We start from the raw sequence: 16,512 nt of genomic DNA on the forward strand, positions 1-16,512 counted from the left end.
TGAACTCGTCCAGTGCCAAAGCCGACGATACATGCAAGCAGTGTACATTGGCTGACCCGGGGAAATCCAGCCCGGCTACCCTGCCAGTGTCAGATGGGTGGAATACCGAAACTCACGATGTTTTCCCGTCATTTACAATGTCCTAATGCAGTATGAGTACTACAAGCGAGTGAAGAGGGTTTAGGCGAGCCGTTTGATCCTTCGGTGTCTTGGCAGAATGCGTCGGGGTGGATTCCGGGTTAGTCGCAACCTGAGCTGCAAGGTCAGCCATTAGCATCTTGCAGCTCATTCCAACCAATCAACCGACTAAATGGGATCTTTTTCTTCGGGGTGCTTTTGCGGGCGTTACTCCAGAATAAGGCTAAGCGCCTTGATCCCTTTGCCACGCTTGGCGTGGCGGCAAAGCCGCAATTCGGGGGTACCCGCTCTTACAGGTACCAGTGGGCCTTTCGCCGAACATTCGTAGCAAAGTGTCTTCAACATTTCGCGTTGCAATTTCACTCCGACACTCAGTTGCCTAACAGGAGATGCGATCTACCATGTTCAACTCGCCTTTACCCCGGGAACCGGAGTTGTCGTTCAAGGGCCCGAACAACCCCACGAACTCTGGCATCATGAGTATAATAAAGGGCCATTTGGTTCCCTATTTCGAATCATCGCACTCAGCACCAGCATCCTCTGCAAACAGCTTCTTGCAACATCTCCAACGATCTCTCAGACGTTATTCGATAATCATTCACAACCAACTCTTCCCCAATTCTCCAGCAAGAACCTGTTTCAGACTTTAAAATGTCCATCATGAACGGAACCAACACTACCAATGGCAACGGTGTCTCCCACACCAACGGAACCAATGGCACCAATGGTCATACCAACGGACACTCACACGAGAATGGCATTAATGGCCACTCTCACGAAAACGGCACCAATGGCCTCAACGGTGCATCCCACACGAACGGTACAAACGGTACAAACGGTACCAACGGTGTCCACGCCGACGACACCAACCAAAAGGCAGTCCCCATTGCCATTTGTGGCATGGGTCTCCGCCTTCCAGGTGGATCCTCCACACCGCAGGAATTCTGGGAATTCCTTGTCAACAAGGGAGATGCCAGAGGCCGCGTCCCGACCTCTCGCTACAACGTTTCGGCATACCACGAGACTACTAAGCGCCCTACTACTGTCGCCACAGAGTATGGCTACTTCCTCGACGAAGAAGTCAAGCTCGGTGCCATGGACACGACTCGCTTTTCCATGAGCCGAGCTGATGTCGAGTTTGCGGACCCCCAGCAACGCCGCTTGCTGGAAGTTGTCACTGAGGCGTTTGAAGACGCTGGAGAGGCCAAGTTCAGGGTATGTGTTGTATCCTTAGATGTATGCATGTTTACTAAAAAAAACTTCCAGGGCAAGAAGATTGGTTGCTACTTCGGCAACATGAACGAAGACTGGGGCGAGATGATGAACCGCGACCCTCTTTGGCACGGCCCCAACAAGATCGACGGCTACCAAGACTGGATGCTTGCCAACCGTATCTCGTACGAGTTTGGCTTGACTGGACCAAGGTTTGTTCTTTGATGCCATATCGGGGTACTAGATCGCTAATACTGAGTAGCATGACTATCCGCACAGCCTGCTCATCGGCTCTCATGGGCGTCAACGAAGCTTGCACAGCTATCCAGCGAGGCATCTGCGAGTCTGCAATTGTCGCCGGTGGTAACCTGATTCTGGCACCTGGAACCACGCAGCAGATGACGGAAAAGGGCATCCTGTCTCCTGAAGGTTCTTGTAAGAGTTTCTCTGCCGATGCGGACGGATATGCACGTGGTGAGGCATTCACCGCAGTGTTCCTGAAGCCTCTTGATGCGGCTATCCGCGATGGCAACCCCGTCCGCGCTGTCATCAGAGCGGCTGCAGCAAACTCGGACGGAAAGACACAGGGTATTACCCAGCCCAACGGCTACGCTCACGAAGCTATGATCCGCTTGGCCTACAAGCAGGCTGGCATCACAGACTTCTCCAAGACAGCGTACTTTGAGTGCCACGGCACCGGCACAGCAGTTGGAGATCCCATTGAGACGGGAGCAGTAGCCCGCGTGTTCGGCGAAAGCGGTATCCACATCACATCTGTGAAGCCCAACGTCGGTCACACTGAGGGTGCCTCTGGTCTTGTCTCCCTGATCAAGGCTGTCATGTCGCTAGAGCACCGCACCATCCCCCCGAACATCAAGTTTAACTCGCCCAACCCCAAGATCCCTTTCAAGGAGGGCAAGCTCACTGTTCCCGTAGAGCCCACCCCGTTCCCGGCTGATCGCTGCGACCGAGTCAGTGTCAACAGCTTTGGACTCGGTGGCTCAAATGCCCACGTCATTGTCGACTCTGCCAGGAGCTTCAACCTCCCCAAGCCAGCGGTTCGCGACAGCGAGAGGGAGAGCGACCCCCAGTTGCTCCTTTTCTCGGCTGGCTCAGCTCCTTCGCTCAAGTCCACCATCAGTGGCTACGAGAACTGGGTTGTGAAGAACCCCGATATGGCCGACAGGATGAACGACCTCAGCTACACGCTCGCCAACAGGCGTGAGCACCTTCCTCATCGCTCCTTCAAAGTCTGGGGCGCCAATGATGCTCCGCCATCTCAGGGACGAAAGATCCCCGGTCAGCCGGTCAGCCTGGTCATGGTCTTCACAGGCCAGGGAGCACAATGGCCGCGCATGGGTCGTGAACTGCTCCTTCGCGATGATCTTGTCTTCCAGCAGAGCATCCGAAAGATGGACGATTACCTCGCGGCTCTCTCCGAGCCTCCTCAATGGACCATCAAGGGCGAGCTGATGAAGTCGGCTAAGACGTCGCGCGTCCAAAAAGCAGAGCTTTCACAGCCCTTGTGCACTGCCGTCCAGGTCGCCATGGTCGACCTTTTGGCAAGCATCGGTGTCGAGCCCGCGGCGGTCGTTGGCCACAGCAGTGGTGAACTTGCAGGTGCCTACGCTGCTGGCGCCCTTACCGCAAAGGAGGCCATTATCGGAGCCTACCAGCGTGGCCAGGCCGCCAAGCTCCAGAACAGAAAGGGAGCCATGGCCGCCGTTGGTCTCGGCTGGGATGAGGTTGAGCCGTTCCTCAATCGCCCAAAGGTTGTCGTTGCGTGCGAGAACTCCCCCAAGAGCGTCACTCTTTCTGGTGACTTTGACGAGGTCGAGGCCACAGTCAACCGCATCAAGGAGGCCAACCCCGACATCACTGCTCGAATGCTCAAGGTCGAAAAGGCATACCACTCATACCACATGCGCGAGATTGGACCCGACTACCACGCCATGATTGAGCCTCACCTCGAGGGCAGGCAGGCAGTCAAGCCCTTCTTCTCCAGTGTGACTGGCACAGGAGAGCCAGAGCAGCGCAAGCTCGACGCCAAGTACTGGCAGCAGAACCTCGAGTCTCCTGTGCTTTTCAACCCCGCTGTTGCCGGTGTGCTGAAGCACTTCAAGAACCCAGCCTTTATTGAAGTTGGTCCCCACGGAGCCCTCGCCGGTCCAGCCCGCCAGATCTTCGCAAAGGCCTCGGCTTCCCCGCCATACCTGTCCGTCATGGTCCGTAACGAGGACTGCGTGCAGTCGTACCTGTCCGCTGTTGGTAAGCTCTTTGAGCTGAACGTCTCGCTCGACTACGACGCCGTTTGCCCCGCTGGCCAGACGCTCCCTGGCCTTCCCCGTTACCCCTGGCACTACGAAGGCGAGTTCTGGGTCGAGTCTCGTATGTCGGCTGAATGGCGAGCTCCCAAGTTCCCCAGGCACCCGCTTCTGGGACGCCCGCAGTTGGAGAGCACCAGTCTCGAGCCTAGCTGGAGGAACCTCATCAACATTGAGGACGCCTCCTGGCTCCGCGACCACCAGATCCAGGGTACCATTGTTTTCCCTGCCGCTGGTTACTTTGCCATGGCAGGTGAGGCTATTCGCCAGCTGAGCGGTATCGAAGAGTCGTACAGCCTCTCCCATGTGGTGCTCAGCCAGGCACTCATCCTGCAGGAGGGTGTTGACACTGAGGTCGTCACGAACCTGCGCCCTCTTCGCCTGACTGACTCCGAAGACAGCCAGTGGTGGGAGTTCTCCATTGCTTCCTACAACGGTCACTCATGGCTGAAACACTGTGTCGGTCGAGTCTCGGCTGTGCCATCTGTCGAGCCAGCCAAGGCTGGTGAGCTCCAGCCGCTTCCTCGCAAGTTGGATACTTGGAAGGTCTTCAACACTCTGGCAAAGGCTGGTATGCAGTATGGCCCAGCTTTCCAGCGCTTGGGCGAGATCAGTGCAGACACCATGAAGACCAGGGCTGTCAGCACCCTGACCAGCGATCGGAACGGAGACGAGAACAAGTACCACCTTCACCCCACAGTCATCGATGCAGCTCTCCAGATGGGTCTTGTTGCCGCCAGGTCGGGCAAGCTCGATGCTAGCAACTGTGCAGCGATGCCCACCTTGATCGAGGAGGTGACCATCTTCCGAAGCACTCAGGAGACTGGTATGTTCGTTGCAGCCTCCACCACCGTTCAGCCTGGCAGTGGTGAGATTCGCGGCAACTTCCAGGTTGTTGCAGACGGCAAGGCCATCCTGAACATGCCAAAGGCTGCTTTCACGTCTATCGAGCAGGGCGACAAGGACATTGTGCACAAACTCCCCATCAGCGCGCGTGTCAACTGGCAGCCTCATCTTGACTTTGTCGACGCAGCTTCTCTCATCAAGCCCGAGTTTGATGGCGAGAAGTGGATGCCCATGCTCAATGAGCTGAGCGAGCTCTGCTTCATCTTCTTCCAGAGATGCATCGAGGATGTCAAGGTGACCGAAAACCCTACCATCCAGCGCTTCGCTGCCTGGGTCGGTCGTCAATACCAGACGCTCGACAAGAACCACCCCGGACACGCTCTTGACACTACACAAATTGTCGAGCGGGCCCACGCAATCGGAGAGCTTATGGCCGGCACGCCTCTCGCCGCATGCGCCGACTGCATCCTTGAGATTGGCAAGAACATTGTCGAGCTATTCACGGGCGACATGAGCATCGTCGAGGTTCTTTCGCAGGACGATCTTCTCAACAGGCTTTATGCCGCGGCCAACACGACCAACAAGACGGCCTTCCTCAAGAGCCTGGCACACGCAAGGCCCAGCCTCCGTATCCTGGAGCTCGGCGGCAGCACTGGACAGCTGACGACGTCTCTGATCAAGGACCTCAGTCTCCCCAACGGCGGTTCGCTCTACTTCAAGCATACTTTCACTGACCCCTCTTCGACTGCTCTCGCGGATGCAAAGAAGGAACTCCAAGATCTGGACAACATTGAGTTCCGCGTGCTGGACATTGCCTCGGACCCAGCCGAGCAGGGCTTCAAGGAGGAGGACAAGTACGATCTGATTGTCGCGACCAACCATGTTCACGCCACCCCTAGCTTGGCCACGTCGCTGGCTAACGTACGCAAGCTGTTGGCGCCCGGTGGCCGTGTTCTCCTGCAGGAGCTCAGCACCGAGTCCAAGTGGATCAACTGCATCCTGGGCTTCCTGGACGAATGGTGGGTTGGCGAGAACGACGGGCGATGCGACGAGCCCTACGTTTCTACCGAGCGCTGGGCATCCGAGCTGAAGCGTGCCGGCTTCGCTGCACCAGACATGGTTCTCGATGCCCCAGCACCGCACCAGACAAGTGTCGTCATCATCGCCAGACCCGAGGAAGACGCCCACCCAGCCGTCAACAAGACCGTGACTGTGCTTGGCTACGAGCAAACCGGCAAGAATGTCGATGCCGTGAGCCAGAAGCTGCAGAGCCGCGGCTACACAGTCAACAAGTGCAGTTTCGGCGAGGATATCCCTCAAGAGACACAATATGTAGTCAGTCTTCTCGACGAGGAGAGCCCCTTCTTCGAGGACATTGACCAGCACCGCTTCCAAACGCTGCAGAAGCTCACTGCCAACATTGGCGACCGCGGCCTCTTCTGGCTTACGCGCCCCTCGCAGATGCAGTCCAACGACCCGCGCTACGCCACAGTCGTGGGTGCAATCCGCTCCATCCGCCACGAAGACACGATTGACTTTGCCACGTGCGAGGTCGAAGACGTGGGCGCCTCGCTGGACCTCGTTGCCGACGCCTTTACCCATTTCCAAAAGGGCCAGGAGGACGACTTCTTCAGGCCCAACTACGAGTATGCCATTGCCGACGGCATCATCAATGTGCCTCGCTTCTACCCCTTTACCTTTGACGACGAGCGCGTATCCAGCCGTGTTGCTGAAGAGTGCGTGTCTCTGGTAGCCTCGAAGCCAGGCCGTCTTGCCTCGCTGGGCTGGGAGTCGCGCCGATCCAAGCCTCTGGCTGGAAACGAGGTCGATGTTGAAGTCTTCTGTGCGGGACTCAGCTCCAAAGTAAGTTTTTTTTGAATCAGTCAAGCTTTCATGGTCTACTTTACTAACAACACTTCAAGGATGTCGCTGAAATTATGGGCACCAGCCCCTACCCTGCTGGAGGCCTCGGTGGAAGCGCCAGCGGTGTTGTTTCTGCCATTGGACCTGATGTCAAGAACCTTGCCGTGGGCGACCGTGTCATCGGCCTTGGCTCTGGCAGCTTCTCGTCGCACATGCGTGCGTCTGAGGCGTTGATGGTCAAGGTTCCCGACAACTGCTCCTTCGAGGAGGCGGCTACCTTGCCTGCTGCCTTTGGAACAGCCCTTGCTGCTCTGAAAAATGCCGGAAACCTGCAGTCTGGACAGTCTGTTCTCATTCACAAGGCTACCGGAGACGTCGGCCTCGCCGCCTTGCAGCTTGCAAAGGCCTCCAAGGCGGATGTCTACGCCACTGTCAGCACCGAGGCGGAAGCTGCCTACCTCGTTGAGAGCTTTGGTCTTTCGAGGACTCACATCTTCTGGTGCACCGACGACAGCTTTGTGAAGGAGATCATGGAGGCAACGGGCGGAGAGGGAGTCGACATCGCTCTCAACTCGCTGTCTGGTGATCTCCTACACGCTACCTGGAAGTGCGTTGCTGAGTTTGGCAAGATGATTGAAATCGGCACCACCGACCTGATTGGTGCCGGTAAACTCGAGCTCAGCTCTTTCTTGGGCGGCAGGACTTATACCGGCGTCAACCTCGAGGCTCTGGTGGCCAAGAAGCAATCCGTTGTTCAGGGGTGAGTGATATACGAGATATCCTAATACTGTTGATCTGATAACTAACGCCTTGCAGACTTCTCCAATCCACTGTTCAGCTTCTGCAAGAGGGTAGCATTGCCCCGCTTACACCTCGAGCAGTGTACGAGGCCTCTGGCGTAGATGATGCCATCAAGCACGCCCAAGAGAACAAGGACTCTAGCAAGATCATCCTTCAGCTCCGCGATGCCAATGGCAAGCTCAACGTCGAGACCAGTACCATCAAGGTTGCCGACGACATCTTCACTATCGACGAGACAGCATCATACCTGCTTGCTGGAGGCCTAGGTGGCATCGGCACGGTCATTGCCAGGCACCTAGTCGAGAACGGGGCTCGCCGCATTGTGTGCTTCTCTCGAAACCCTGGCTCGCGCCCCGAGGACAAGGACACGATCTGCGAGCTGGAAAGCATGGGCTGCGAAGTGGTGCTTGTCAAGGGCGACATGGTGAACCGCGACGACATCTACCGCGCAGTGCAGCAGTCGCCCAACCTCAAGGGTATCCTGCACTCGCCCATGCTGCTCCAAGACGAGGCCTTCCGCAACATGAAGCTGGAGCAGTGGATCAAGGCTACCGGCCCCAAGGTCAAGGGAGCTTGGTACCTGCACGAGGCCACGGTCGAGGCTGGCATCAACCTCGACTTCTTCGTCTTCCTCTCATCCATGTCTGGTATCACTGGCCAGCCCGGCCAAGCCAACTACGCCGGTGCCAACACGTTCCTGGATGCCTTTGCACTGTGGCGCAACAGCAACGGGCTGCCCGCCTCCTCGATCGACATCGGTGCCGTGGCCGACATGGGCTACGCAGCGCGCGACCAGCAGCTGCTACAGCGACTCCTGAAGAACGGCTACTCTGGCGTCACCGAGGCGGAGATGATTGAAGCCTTCCGAGCCTCGGCCTCGTACCCGGTGCCGGAGCTGAACACAAACACAGCGACTGCTCCATTCGCACACATGAACACGTTTGCCACGGGCTTCGGCTCCGACAAGTCGCTCAGCCACCCGGAGAGCCGTCTGCACTGGAAGAAGGACGTCCGCATGGCCATCTGGCACAATATTCCCGACGGCGACATTGGCAGCGCCAACGACGGCGGCGACGGCCTCAAGACGTTCCTCGCCGCAGCCAAGAGCGACCCAGAGCTACTCAGCAAGCCAGAAACATCCGTCTACATTGCCCTTGAAATCGGAAAGCAGCTCATGAAGCTGCTGCTGCGTCCCGACGACGACCTCGACATCACGCTGCCAGTGCAGCAACTGGGCCTCGACTCTTTGGTTGGAATTGAGCTGCGCAACTGGTGGAGACAGACGTTTGCCTTTGACATTAGTGTGCTCCAGCTGCTTGGCTTTGGCACCTTGGAGGAGCTGGGTCGCCAGGCGGTCAACGGATTGGCCAAGGCTGCTGGTGGTGGTAAATGACGGGAGAAGTCTTCTTCTTTTCAACCTGCTTTTTTTTCCTTTGTTCCGCGTAGCTTAATTTCTCCTATACTAGAACCAAATTGACCTTTGTGTTTTTTTTATAAATCAGCTTTCCGACTAGTGCGTGACTTTACGAGTGATTCTCTAGGTCTTTCCAAAGGCACAGCTTCATTACTCATGTGTCCAGATTTTCCGTACTTGCAGCTGTGGCAGAAACCAAGGACATGTGGCAAAGAACCACATGATGCAAGTGTCTCTCATCCACAGTGTGCCAATTAGTTAATAGGGAAACCATTTACCTGATCCCACACCTCACAGCCACACACACTCAAACAGGGAACTATAGTTCTCACTTTTCCTTGGCTTACTAAGGAGGCTTCTTCTCTTCCCAGTTTGCACTTGGTCCCGTTGGCATGCTGATGGCATGCATAAGATGCCAAGCCGCCGTTTCATCCCTTCTGGAGTAGGATTAGGAATTGCTGTTGTGGGCACGGAGTATGAGAGATGATGTTGTGGGCGTAGGGGTTTAGGGCGGGCTAGTTGGTCGTATTCTGAATGAATTGTACAGGTGTTGTAGACGAAGAGGTAAAAGACATGGCATAAAAGTAGGGTACGGATGCTACTTAGTGACGTCATGCACCGCGAACGCCATATACAGCACTACTTACCACTACCCCTAATAACCACGCTGCAGACATACCCGCAAGCCCAGATATACACATACACACGTATCTCCGCGGGGACCCCTCAATCCATCCTGTCGCCACATACCCAACCCCCATCCCCCGCATTTCCTCTCTCTCCTCCCATGCCAACGAGCACGAGCACGTGAAATACAAGTATGTACAAGAGCACAGCAAAGAAAAAAAGAACCAAGTATTCCAAGCAGGCTAAACTCTCTACACCAATACTCGGTCTAACCAACTTGGCTATCTTACCACACCCCCACCTAAAACAAGCCGCCCCCCCCCCCCACTTCGCTACCACCACTGCCTTGTTCCAGTAATAATGTAACATGGTAGGGTCCCATGGATTTTGCAACCTCGGGATACTTACGCGTGCGCGTACTCAACGGTGGTGGCGAGGCAGAGGGCGAAGCCACACACGTACACACACATACATACATACACACAGGTCAGGAGGGCGGCGGGGGGGGAGTGATAGGTATACGTTACTTTGGATTTTTCTTCTTCTCGAACTCATGGCGTGGGATGCGATGGGATGTAAGGGGAAGGGAGGGAAGGGGGAAGGGGGGGGGGCGGGATATCGGGGCATAGGTTGCCCACGCCAAAAGTCCGGGGTTGCGGATGTGCATGGGGGGGCGCACTCCGCGTTTATTCGGGTCACGCAGCCAAAACCAAGAAAAGAAAAAAGTCGTGAGCAGCAACAACCACACATTCCACGGCGCTCCCTTCGCACCTCCTCCTTGGACACACGCTCGCATCCCTCGATTCAGGCGTGCCACGCGCCCCTTCGGCCAAGGCCCGCCAGCCAAGGCACCGAGCGCAGCGGGGGGATCAAATCAAAAAAAAAAAATCAGGCGCACCGAATCCAGCAGGGCGCGCCAAGGCCGCCGAACGGGTAGTTATTATGAAGTAAAAAAAGGGCGCCCAGGCGGCACAGATGGCATGCCGGTTTCGCTTCCCCCCTGGAAGTGGTGGTGGTGGTGTCTTGGCTTTTTTTTTGATTTTGCTTTGCTTGAAAGCCTGAGGGCGGAGGGCGGAGGGGAAGCTAGTGTATGTATGTGGCACACCGACTTGGGAACTACCACTACTGTTACTGCTACCACTACTATCGTTACGACTACTGCTACTTACCTCCACTAGCCTTGGTTATCCTAGCTTCACTTACACCTATCCCTACGCCTACGACCACCCTACACCTACAGCCACTCCACTTCACCACGCCCACCCAAAGCATGCTCGACTTTCCGCCCGTCGTGCGCGTGGAGCTCCAGCCCATGCCGCACGAAGCGCACATCCGGCGGCCAGGCGAAGACTGGGCGGGCATCACGAATCCCAAGGAGAGAAAGCGGTTGCAGAACCGGTTGAATAAACGAGTTTGTACGTTGAAATATTCGTTTTTTTTTTGTTTCCCCCTTGTTTTCCTCTCGTCTGTCTCTCCCCGGGTCACTCTTCTGATTCCAGGGTCTGCTTAGTTGGGAGTGGTGCTGGGTTATTTTATTGTATTTGCCAGCGACGAAACCCCCACCCTCCTCCCCCCAAGCCCCCCAAATCTTCCTTTTTACTCTGCCTGGTGCAGTTCCCACGAGTCAATATGCTGCTAGATCGACATGGATAGAAGCTAACACGTGGACTTGTTTGCAGCGAGACAGCGCAAACGAACAATGTGCTACGAAGACGATTCCTCGGATTCCACGTGCTCGGGGGGTACATCGCCGGATGCCTTCTGCATGGACATCTGCGTTCCGAGTGCTGCAGTCGTTGTCAGTGCCATGGCTGCTGTTACTGAATCCAATTGTGCCTCGCCGGCGTCATCGTCGTCGTGCATCACCGTGTCGACATTCAGCCACTGCTCGCAGGCAGACGCCGCACAGAAGCGCGCTATGCTGGAGCGCTTCGCACAGCAAGCACTCGTCAGCTACATGACGGCAGATCCGTGTGCAGACCACCATTTGAAGCTTCTGCAGTTCAATACTATCAACGGGTTTACCAAGAACGCAGGAGCACTGGGCTACCAGTTCGACTGGCTGGTGTGCGCCGCGGTTTCGCCGTTTGGATGCAACGGGCCGGGCCGCAGCGCAGTCGGGCCTGCCGCCGCCGCAGTCGTGCCGAGTAGCCTCAAGCCGACGACGATGCAGTTGACGACTCGACACCATCCATGGCTGGATTTGTTCCCCTTCCCCCGCATGCGTGACAACCTGCTCATCGCCGCTGGTGTACTGTCACCGGAAGAAGAACAGCAGCTTTTCACCGATGTCATGGAGTCGGATGGCGGCAAGGACGAATGGACTGGCCTGGTGCTCTGGGGCGAGCCGTGGGATCCGCAGAGCTGGGAGGTCAGTCTTCCTTTTCTGAAGCGATGGGCCTGGCTCGTCAATGGGTGTCCGGAAATCATCACGTCGACGAATCATTGGCGACGGAAGAGGGGCGAAGATGCCATTTCGGCGCCGGGATTCGTGCTCGACGAGTATTAGTGACAAGGTTAGCAATGGTGATGGCGCTGGAAACAAGCAACAATAACTGTCATTTCTGGTCAATTAGTCAAATTAGAACGCTCGTTTAACGCATAGTTTGAATATAAAAATGAAAAATCCACCACCGCCGTCTGCTTGCATGAAGCAGCAATGCGAAGAATGCAAGGAATGGATACTACCGTTGAATTTAGCCGGATCCCACCCAAGAAGCAAGAAAATCAACATCATATTTCCCCCTTCAACACAGCACTCCAGTCCTCATCCCGAAAAAAGTCTTCCAGAGCAGTCGTCTTGATACCCAGCTCGGCCGGCGTCTTGACCTTGGGATTTCCGCCAGCATAGCCGTATTCGGCAAAGAATCTGACATCGTCGATAACGGTCGCCTCAAATCCCTCGGGTAGATACTTTACGTATTCGTCCTCGTCGACGTCTCTCACTTTTGCCTCGACTCCTAGCGTGCGGCCCCAGGTAGCTGCGTATTCGGGCTTAGTGAGGATCTCGCTGGCGCCCAGAACATCTGTTCCCGGTGGGTGATGAAGAACAAGTGCCTCAACAAACACGCCCGTGTCACGAGTCGCCACAACCTCGGGGTTCGCCTGGTGCCTGCCGGACGTCCTAAGGCGTACGTATTCAAACGTGCCATTGGGCAGCTTATGCGGCCGGAAGGCGGCTATGTCTCTCCACGTCTCCTGAAAGATGCCCATGGTAACAGTACTCAGACGGGAGCGCAGATCCGGCAGGCGTTCCCGCATGTAGCGCTCAGCAGCGGCCTTTGAGTCGAATTCGTATGCGTGCTTGTACTTGCCACCACTGATGCGCTGCACAGGAGCGAGGGTGGAAAAGATAAACTTGTCGAGCGTCGAAAGTACCTTCGGGTCAGATGCGGCCGTTGCCACATTGATAGCTTGCAGCGTTTCGAGATCTCCTGCGTACTCCTCAAATGACATTCCCGCTGCCTCTGCCTCGTCCTGCAGGGTCTTGTCCTCGCTAACACGCGTGAAGCACGTGGCCCAATCAGTTACAGCAAAGATGGCATTGGCGCCTTGGAAGGCTGCTTTGAGGGACTCCAAATCGTCGTAGTCGCCTTTGACCATCTCAACGCCTCGACGGCTCCATTCCTTGGCCTTGGCGGAGCCGGGGTTACGTGTTAGTCCGCGGACGCGCCATTCGGCGTGAGAGAGGAAGCGGTTTGCAACAGAGCCGCCCTAATGATTACCGAGACGTCAGTGGCTGTCTGAGCTGAGACGGCGCGTGGCCGAGGGGGGGAGCAATATACCTGCGTGCCAGTGGCGCCGAGGATGGTGATGAGTTTCTTAGGCATGATGGGATTTTGCGTGCTTGTAGTTGGGAATGTGCTTCACTTGGCTAGGCCGATTCCGAGACGTCAAGGCTGACGAGTGATGTATTTATGTTGACTCGACAAGATGCAAAGGGCTTAAGTGTTGAAGCGGCTCAGCAGCTGGATGACCTGGGGCGGCCCGCCATTGGCCAGGCCATACGAGAGCAGGATTTCTGCATTTGGCTGACACTGTGTGAGGGCAGTGTCACGAGCAGCCGGGAGGCATGCAGGTGAAGGACGCCGGCTCCACTTTGCTTTATACAGAGTGAAGGGGTGCCGTCGAGGCGTGGTGCATGCGGATGACATGGTCTGAGCGGGCCGGGGATGCATGCAGCTGACATGGAGGGGACGCGTGGAGACAGATGGACGGGGGGGTTGGCAGAGGGAGCAGGAGTGAGATGGAGTGGAGACAGAGGTGAAGGCGAGATGAGATGGAGGGGCGGACCCCACAGCGCCCCTCCCGCACTATGTAGCAGACGCCCAGGCCACGCCCAGCATGCGCCTACAACTCACATGCATCGTCTGAAGAGATGGCCCGATGGCCCGCCCCGGATGCGCCACATGCCTGTTCCCGCTCTCTGTCTAGGGCGCAAGCGGAAGCCGGCGACAGCATGTGAATAAGGCCCATCAGACTGGGTAGAGGTAAGTAACAGGCACCGTCCATGCGTGCAGCACACCGTCTGGGCCGAGCGTGTGGTTTCTGCTCACACCAAGCAGACGACCGTTCGAGCAATTGCTGATATATGCCTTTTGCCCAGTGCCCGCTTGACAGACACAGTCAGCAAGCTCGTCTTAGCATCCAGAGCTCCTTTTCTGAAACAATACATGGCCATTGGCGCGCAGGCTTGATTGGTAGGGTTCGTGGGAGGCCTTGCATGCCTATTCCATCCTTCGGGGATGTGAATATGGACATGCAAAGTCCCATCTTACGCCTCCAAACTGCTGTGCGACTTGGCAACAATGGCATACAAGAATGGCTGCGCCTATATAGCCAACTTGTCGAGCTTGCTTGAGTATACCGTTACACACTTAGCAGCAACATTCCCGCCTAGTCTCTCAGTCTGCAGCCCAACGAGACACCCATCTCCTTTTATATCATCTTCTATCCAAAGACACTGCAGCCATGCCCGCCCCTTCCGGTGTCCGGCTGCGTGACAGTTGTCAGGCGTGTGCAGCCTCCAAAACACGATGCTCAAAAGAAAAACCTCAGTGCAACCGATGCGCAAAGAGGGGCACAACGTGCCAGTACCTGGTGACACAGAGAACCGGCAGAAAGGCTGGCCCGCGCAGTGACTCCAAAGACGACAGCAATACCACACACCGGCCAGCTCTCAGCCGCACACCGACGCCCAAGTCGCCATCAATACGCTCGTCTATAGAGCAAGAAACACAGCCCGAACTCTCCGTGCTCACCTCGCGGCTCGATGCACTCGAAGCAGCCATGATGCCCTCCAACAACGACTGCTTCTCCATGCTCATGTCAGACGTCGACTTCTCCACGCCAGCCCAGCCCTACGACCCAGCGGACCCATCAGACATTACACAAGATTACATGCTTGGCATGCCGCATAGCCATAGTGGCAATCATGAAATGCCATACTATAGCGACAGCTTGGCTGCAGACGGTTCGGCCTCGGCCCAGCACGACCTGCCTTTTCGGTCAGGCCCGTCTTCGCTTCCCCCCTCCTACTCGCTACCGTACGAGCAACTCGTCCAAGAACTAAGCCACACCCCCATGCAAACTATGCCCCAACAGCAAGAAGGCATCACGTTGGCGCTGCAGCTCATGGGTCAGCTCTGCTGCTTGGAACAACGCCCTGCATACGCCAATCTGTCGCCTTTGGAACGCGAGCACTGGATCAACACGCTCGCCGACAAATGCAGAAAGGTCACATCGACTGTCAGTGACATGCTGAATTGCCACAGCTCCAAAGACGGCTACTTTTTGACTGTCGTCTGCCTGGTCATGTCAAAGGTGCTGGATGCCTACGTCCAGGCAGCCCAAGCATTGAGTGCTCGCGGACTGGGGGACCGGAGGTTATCTCACTCATCATCATCCTCGTCGACCGTTTCCGTCATGTCCACCACAGAATCAGAGACGTCGTACGCCAGCACCTCGCGCTCAGCGAGAGAGGGCGACGCAAAAGCCATCCAGCAGCTTTTGGATGAACTATACCAAGTCCGTGCTTCCATGGACCTTTTAGGCACAAAGGTTGCCTCTATGCCTTCCTCGTATGATTCTCTAGCAACAGCGGTACCCTTTTCCCCGGATGTTCTGAACAAGCTGTACGATGAGCAGCGGAGGCGGCTAAAGACAATATCCTTGCAGTTGATTAATAGTTTAAAGGCGTTTTGGGTAGAGGAGCATTCATTTTAGTCAACGATTATCATTTGGTTGATACCCGGTAGATAAAATATACAAATAAGCATTCTTACCATACTAGAGGAGTTGCACATGTGAACGCGAAATGTGTGGATCTGGTGGTAATGATATCACGTGACTCAATGGACGACGAATGATATGCAAGGGCCATACCAAAGAGTATCCACATCATCGGCTATTAGATGAAATCGAACAATCTGAACAGGTTGAGAGTGCATGTGACATTGTGCTGATCAAACAACAATAGTCGTTCAAAAATAGCTCCAACAAACAACAAAAATGCATACATTTTACAAGCATAACTAGCCCCACCACAAAGTGCGCGCGACCACAAAGTGCGCGCGCGGCCTCACCAAAACTACCTTAAAAACGAGGCTATAGAGCCACACCAAATAGATATTATCACGATATATTTTGGTGGTGAGATCAATAGGCTTTAATATATATATACAGCTATAGAAATCGAGACGGAGTTCTAATCGCGCGGCCGCGACGCGAGGTTGGAGGTGGTGAGCTTGCAGCACCTCCCTGAGGCTCCTCACCACCTTGAGGCCTCGCGATAGGCTTCTTTTCTTGAGTAGCCTTTGCAGGAGCCATGAAGCTCCTTCTCCTACCCCTTTGAGAAGTTTTAATAGCTTTTTGAAGTTGTTTTGCAGCCTTGCGAGCCGCGATCCTTGAGGCCTTTTCAATAGCCTTCTCCTCCCTCTCCTTCTGCCTCATTAGACTTACTGCAAGCCTCGCCTGACGCCTCTGCTCCTTCTCCCTCGCCCTAACCTGCCTTGTCTCCTCACGCTGTCTTCTCGTATCAGCCTTTTGGAGTTGCAGTTGCTCCTCCTCCTCCTCCTGGAGTTGTAGGCGATCGCGCGCCTCCTTCACCTTCCTTGGAGACCAGAATACAGCTCCACCATGATACTCCTCAGCCTCCTGTAGGGGTAGAGGCTTACCTCGTTTCCTACGTGTTCTCTCATTAACTAGAGCCTCTCTCAGCTTCCTTACTTCATCCTTGAGGAGACTGTTTTGACCGAACTCGAGGTGAGGGACCTGGCTGAGCTTTTT

General features: G+C 55.6%; 4 protein-coding genes across 4 annotated transcripts; 3 read left to right on the forward strand and 1 right to left on the reverse strand.

Annotated features, from left to right (window-relative positions):
* Nucleotides 1-789: 789 nt before the first annotated feature.
* Nucleotides 790-8,657, forward strand: SETTUDRAFT_181366 (uncharacterized protein; the record flags this gene model as incomplete). The annotated part of the gene is made up of 5 exons (XM_008032252.1): nucleotides 790-1,353; nucleotides 1,405-1,562; nucleotides 1,613-6,383; nucleotides 6,443-7,143; nucleotides 7,200-8,657. 5 exons carry the CDS (start codon nucleotides 790-792, stop codon nucleotides 8,575-8,577), a joined length of 7,572 nt encoding a protein of 2,523 aa, XP_008030443.1. The 3' UTR covers nucleotides 8,578-8,657.
* A 1,838-nt stretch (nucleotides 8,658-10,495) lies between these two features.
* On the forward strand, nucleotides 10,496-11,734 carry SETTUDRAFT_23388 (uncharacterized protein; the record flags this gene model as incomplete). The annotated part of the gene is made up of 2 exons (XM_008031867.1): nucleotides 10,496-10,640; nucleotides 10,905-11,734. 2 exons carry the CDS (start codon nucleotides 10,496-10,498, stop codon nucleotides 11,732-11,734), a joined length of 975 nt encoding a protein of 324 aa, XP_008030058.1.
* Nucleotides 11,735-11,958: 224 nt separating this feature from the next.
* Nucleotides 11,959-13,055, reverse strand: SETTUDRAFT_34889 (uncharacterized protein; the record flags this gene model as incomplete). The annotated part of the gene is made up of 2 exons (XM_008031933.1): nucleotides 11,959-12,939; nucleotides 13,011-13,055. 2 exons carry the CDS (start codon nucleotides 13,053-13,055, stop codon nucleotides 11,959-11,961), a joined length of 1,026 nt encoding a protein of 341 aa, XP_008030124.1.
* Nucleotides 13,056-14,517: 1,462 nt separating this feature from the next.
* On the forward strand, nucleotides 14,518-15,450 carry SETTUDRAFT_156996 (uncharacterized protein; the record flags this gene model as incomplete). The annotated part of the gene is made up of 1 exon (XM_008032253.1): nucleotides 14,518-15,450. The coding sequence occupies one exon, from the start codon at nucleotides 14,518-14,520 to the stop codon at nucleotides 15,448-15,450; it is 933 nt and encodes a 310-aa protein (XP_008030444.1).
* Between the last annotated feature and the right edge of the window lie 1,062 nt (nucleotides 15,451-16,512).

Source organism: Exserohilum turcica (genome assembly GCF_000359705.1).
Source record: "Exserohilum turcica Et28A unplaced genomic scaffold SETTUscaffold_7, whole genome shotgun sequence".
In the NCBI taxonomy this organism is placed as follows: Eukaryota; Fungi; Ascomycota; class Dothideomycetes; order Pleosporales; family Pleosporaceae; genus Exserohilum; species Exserohilum turcicum.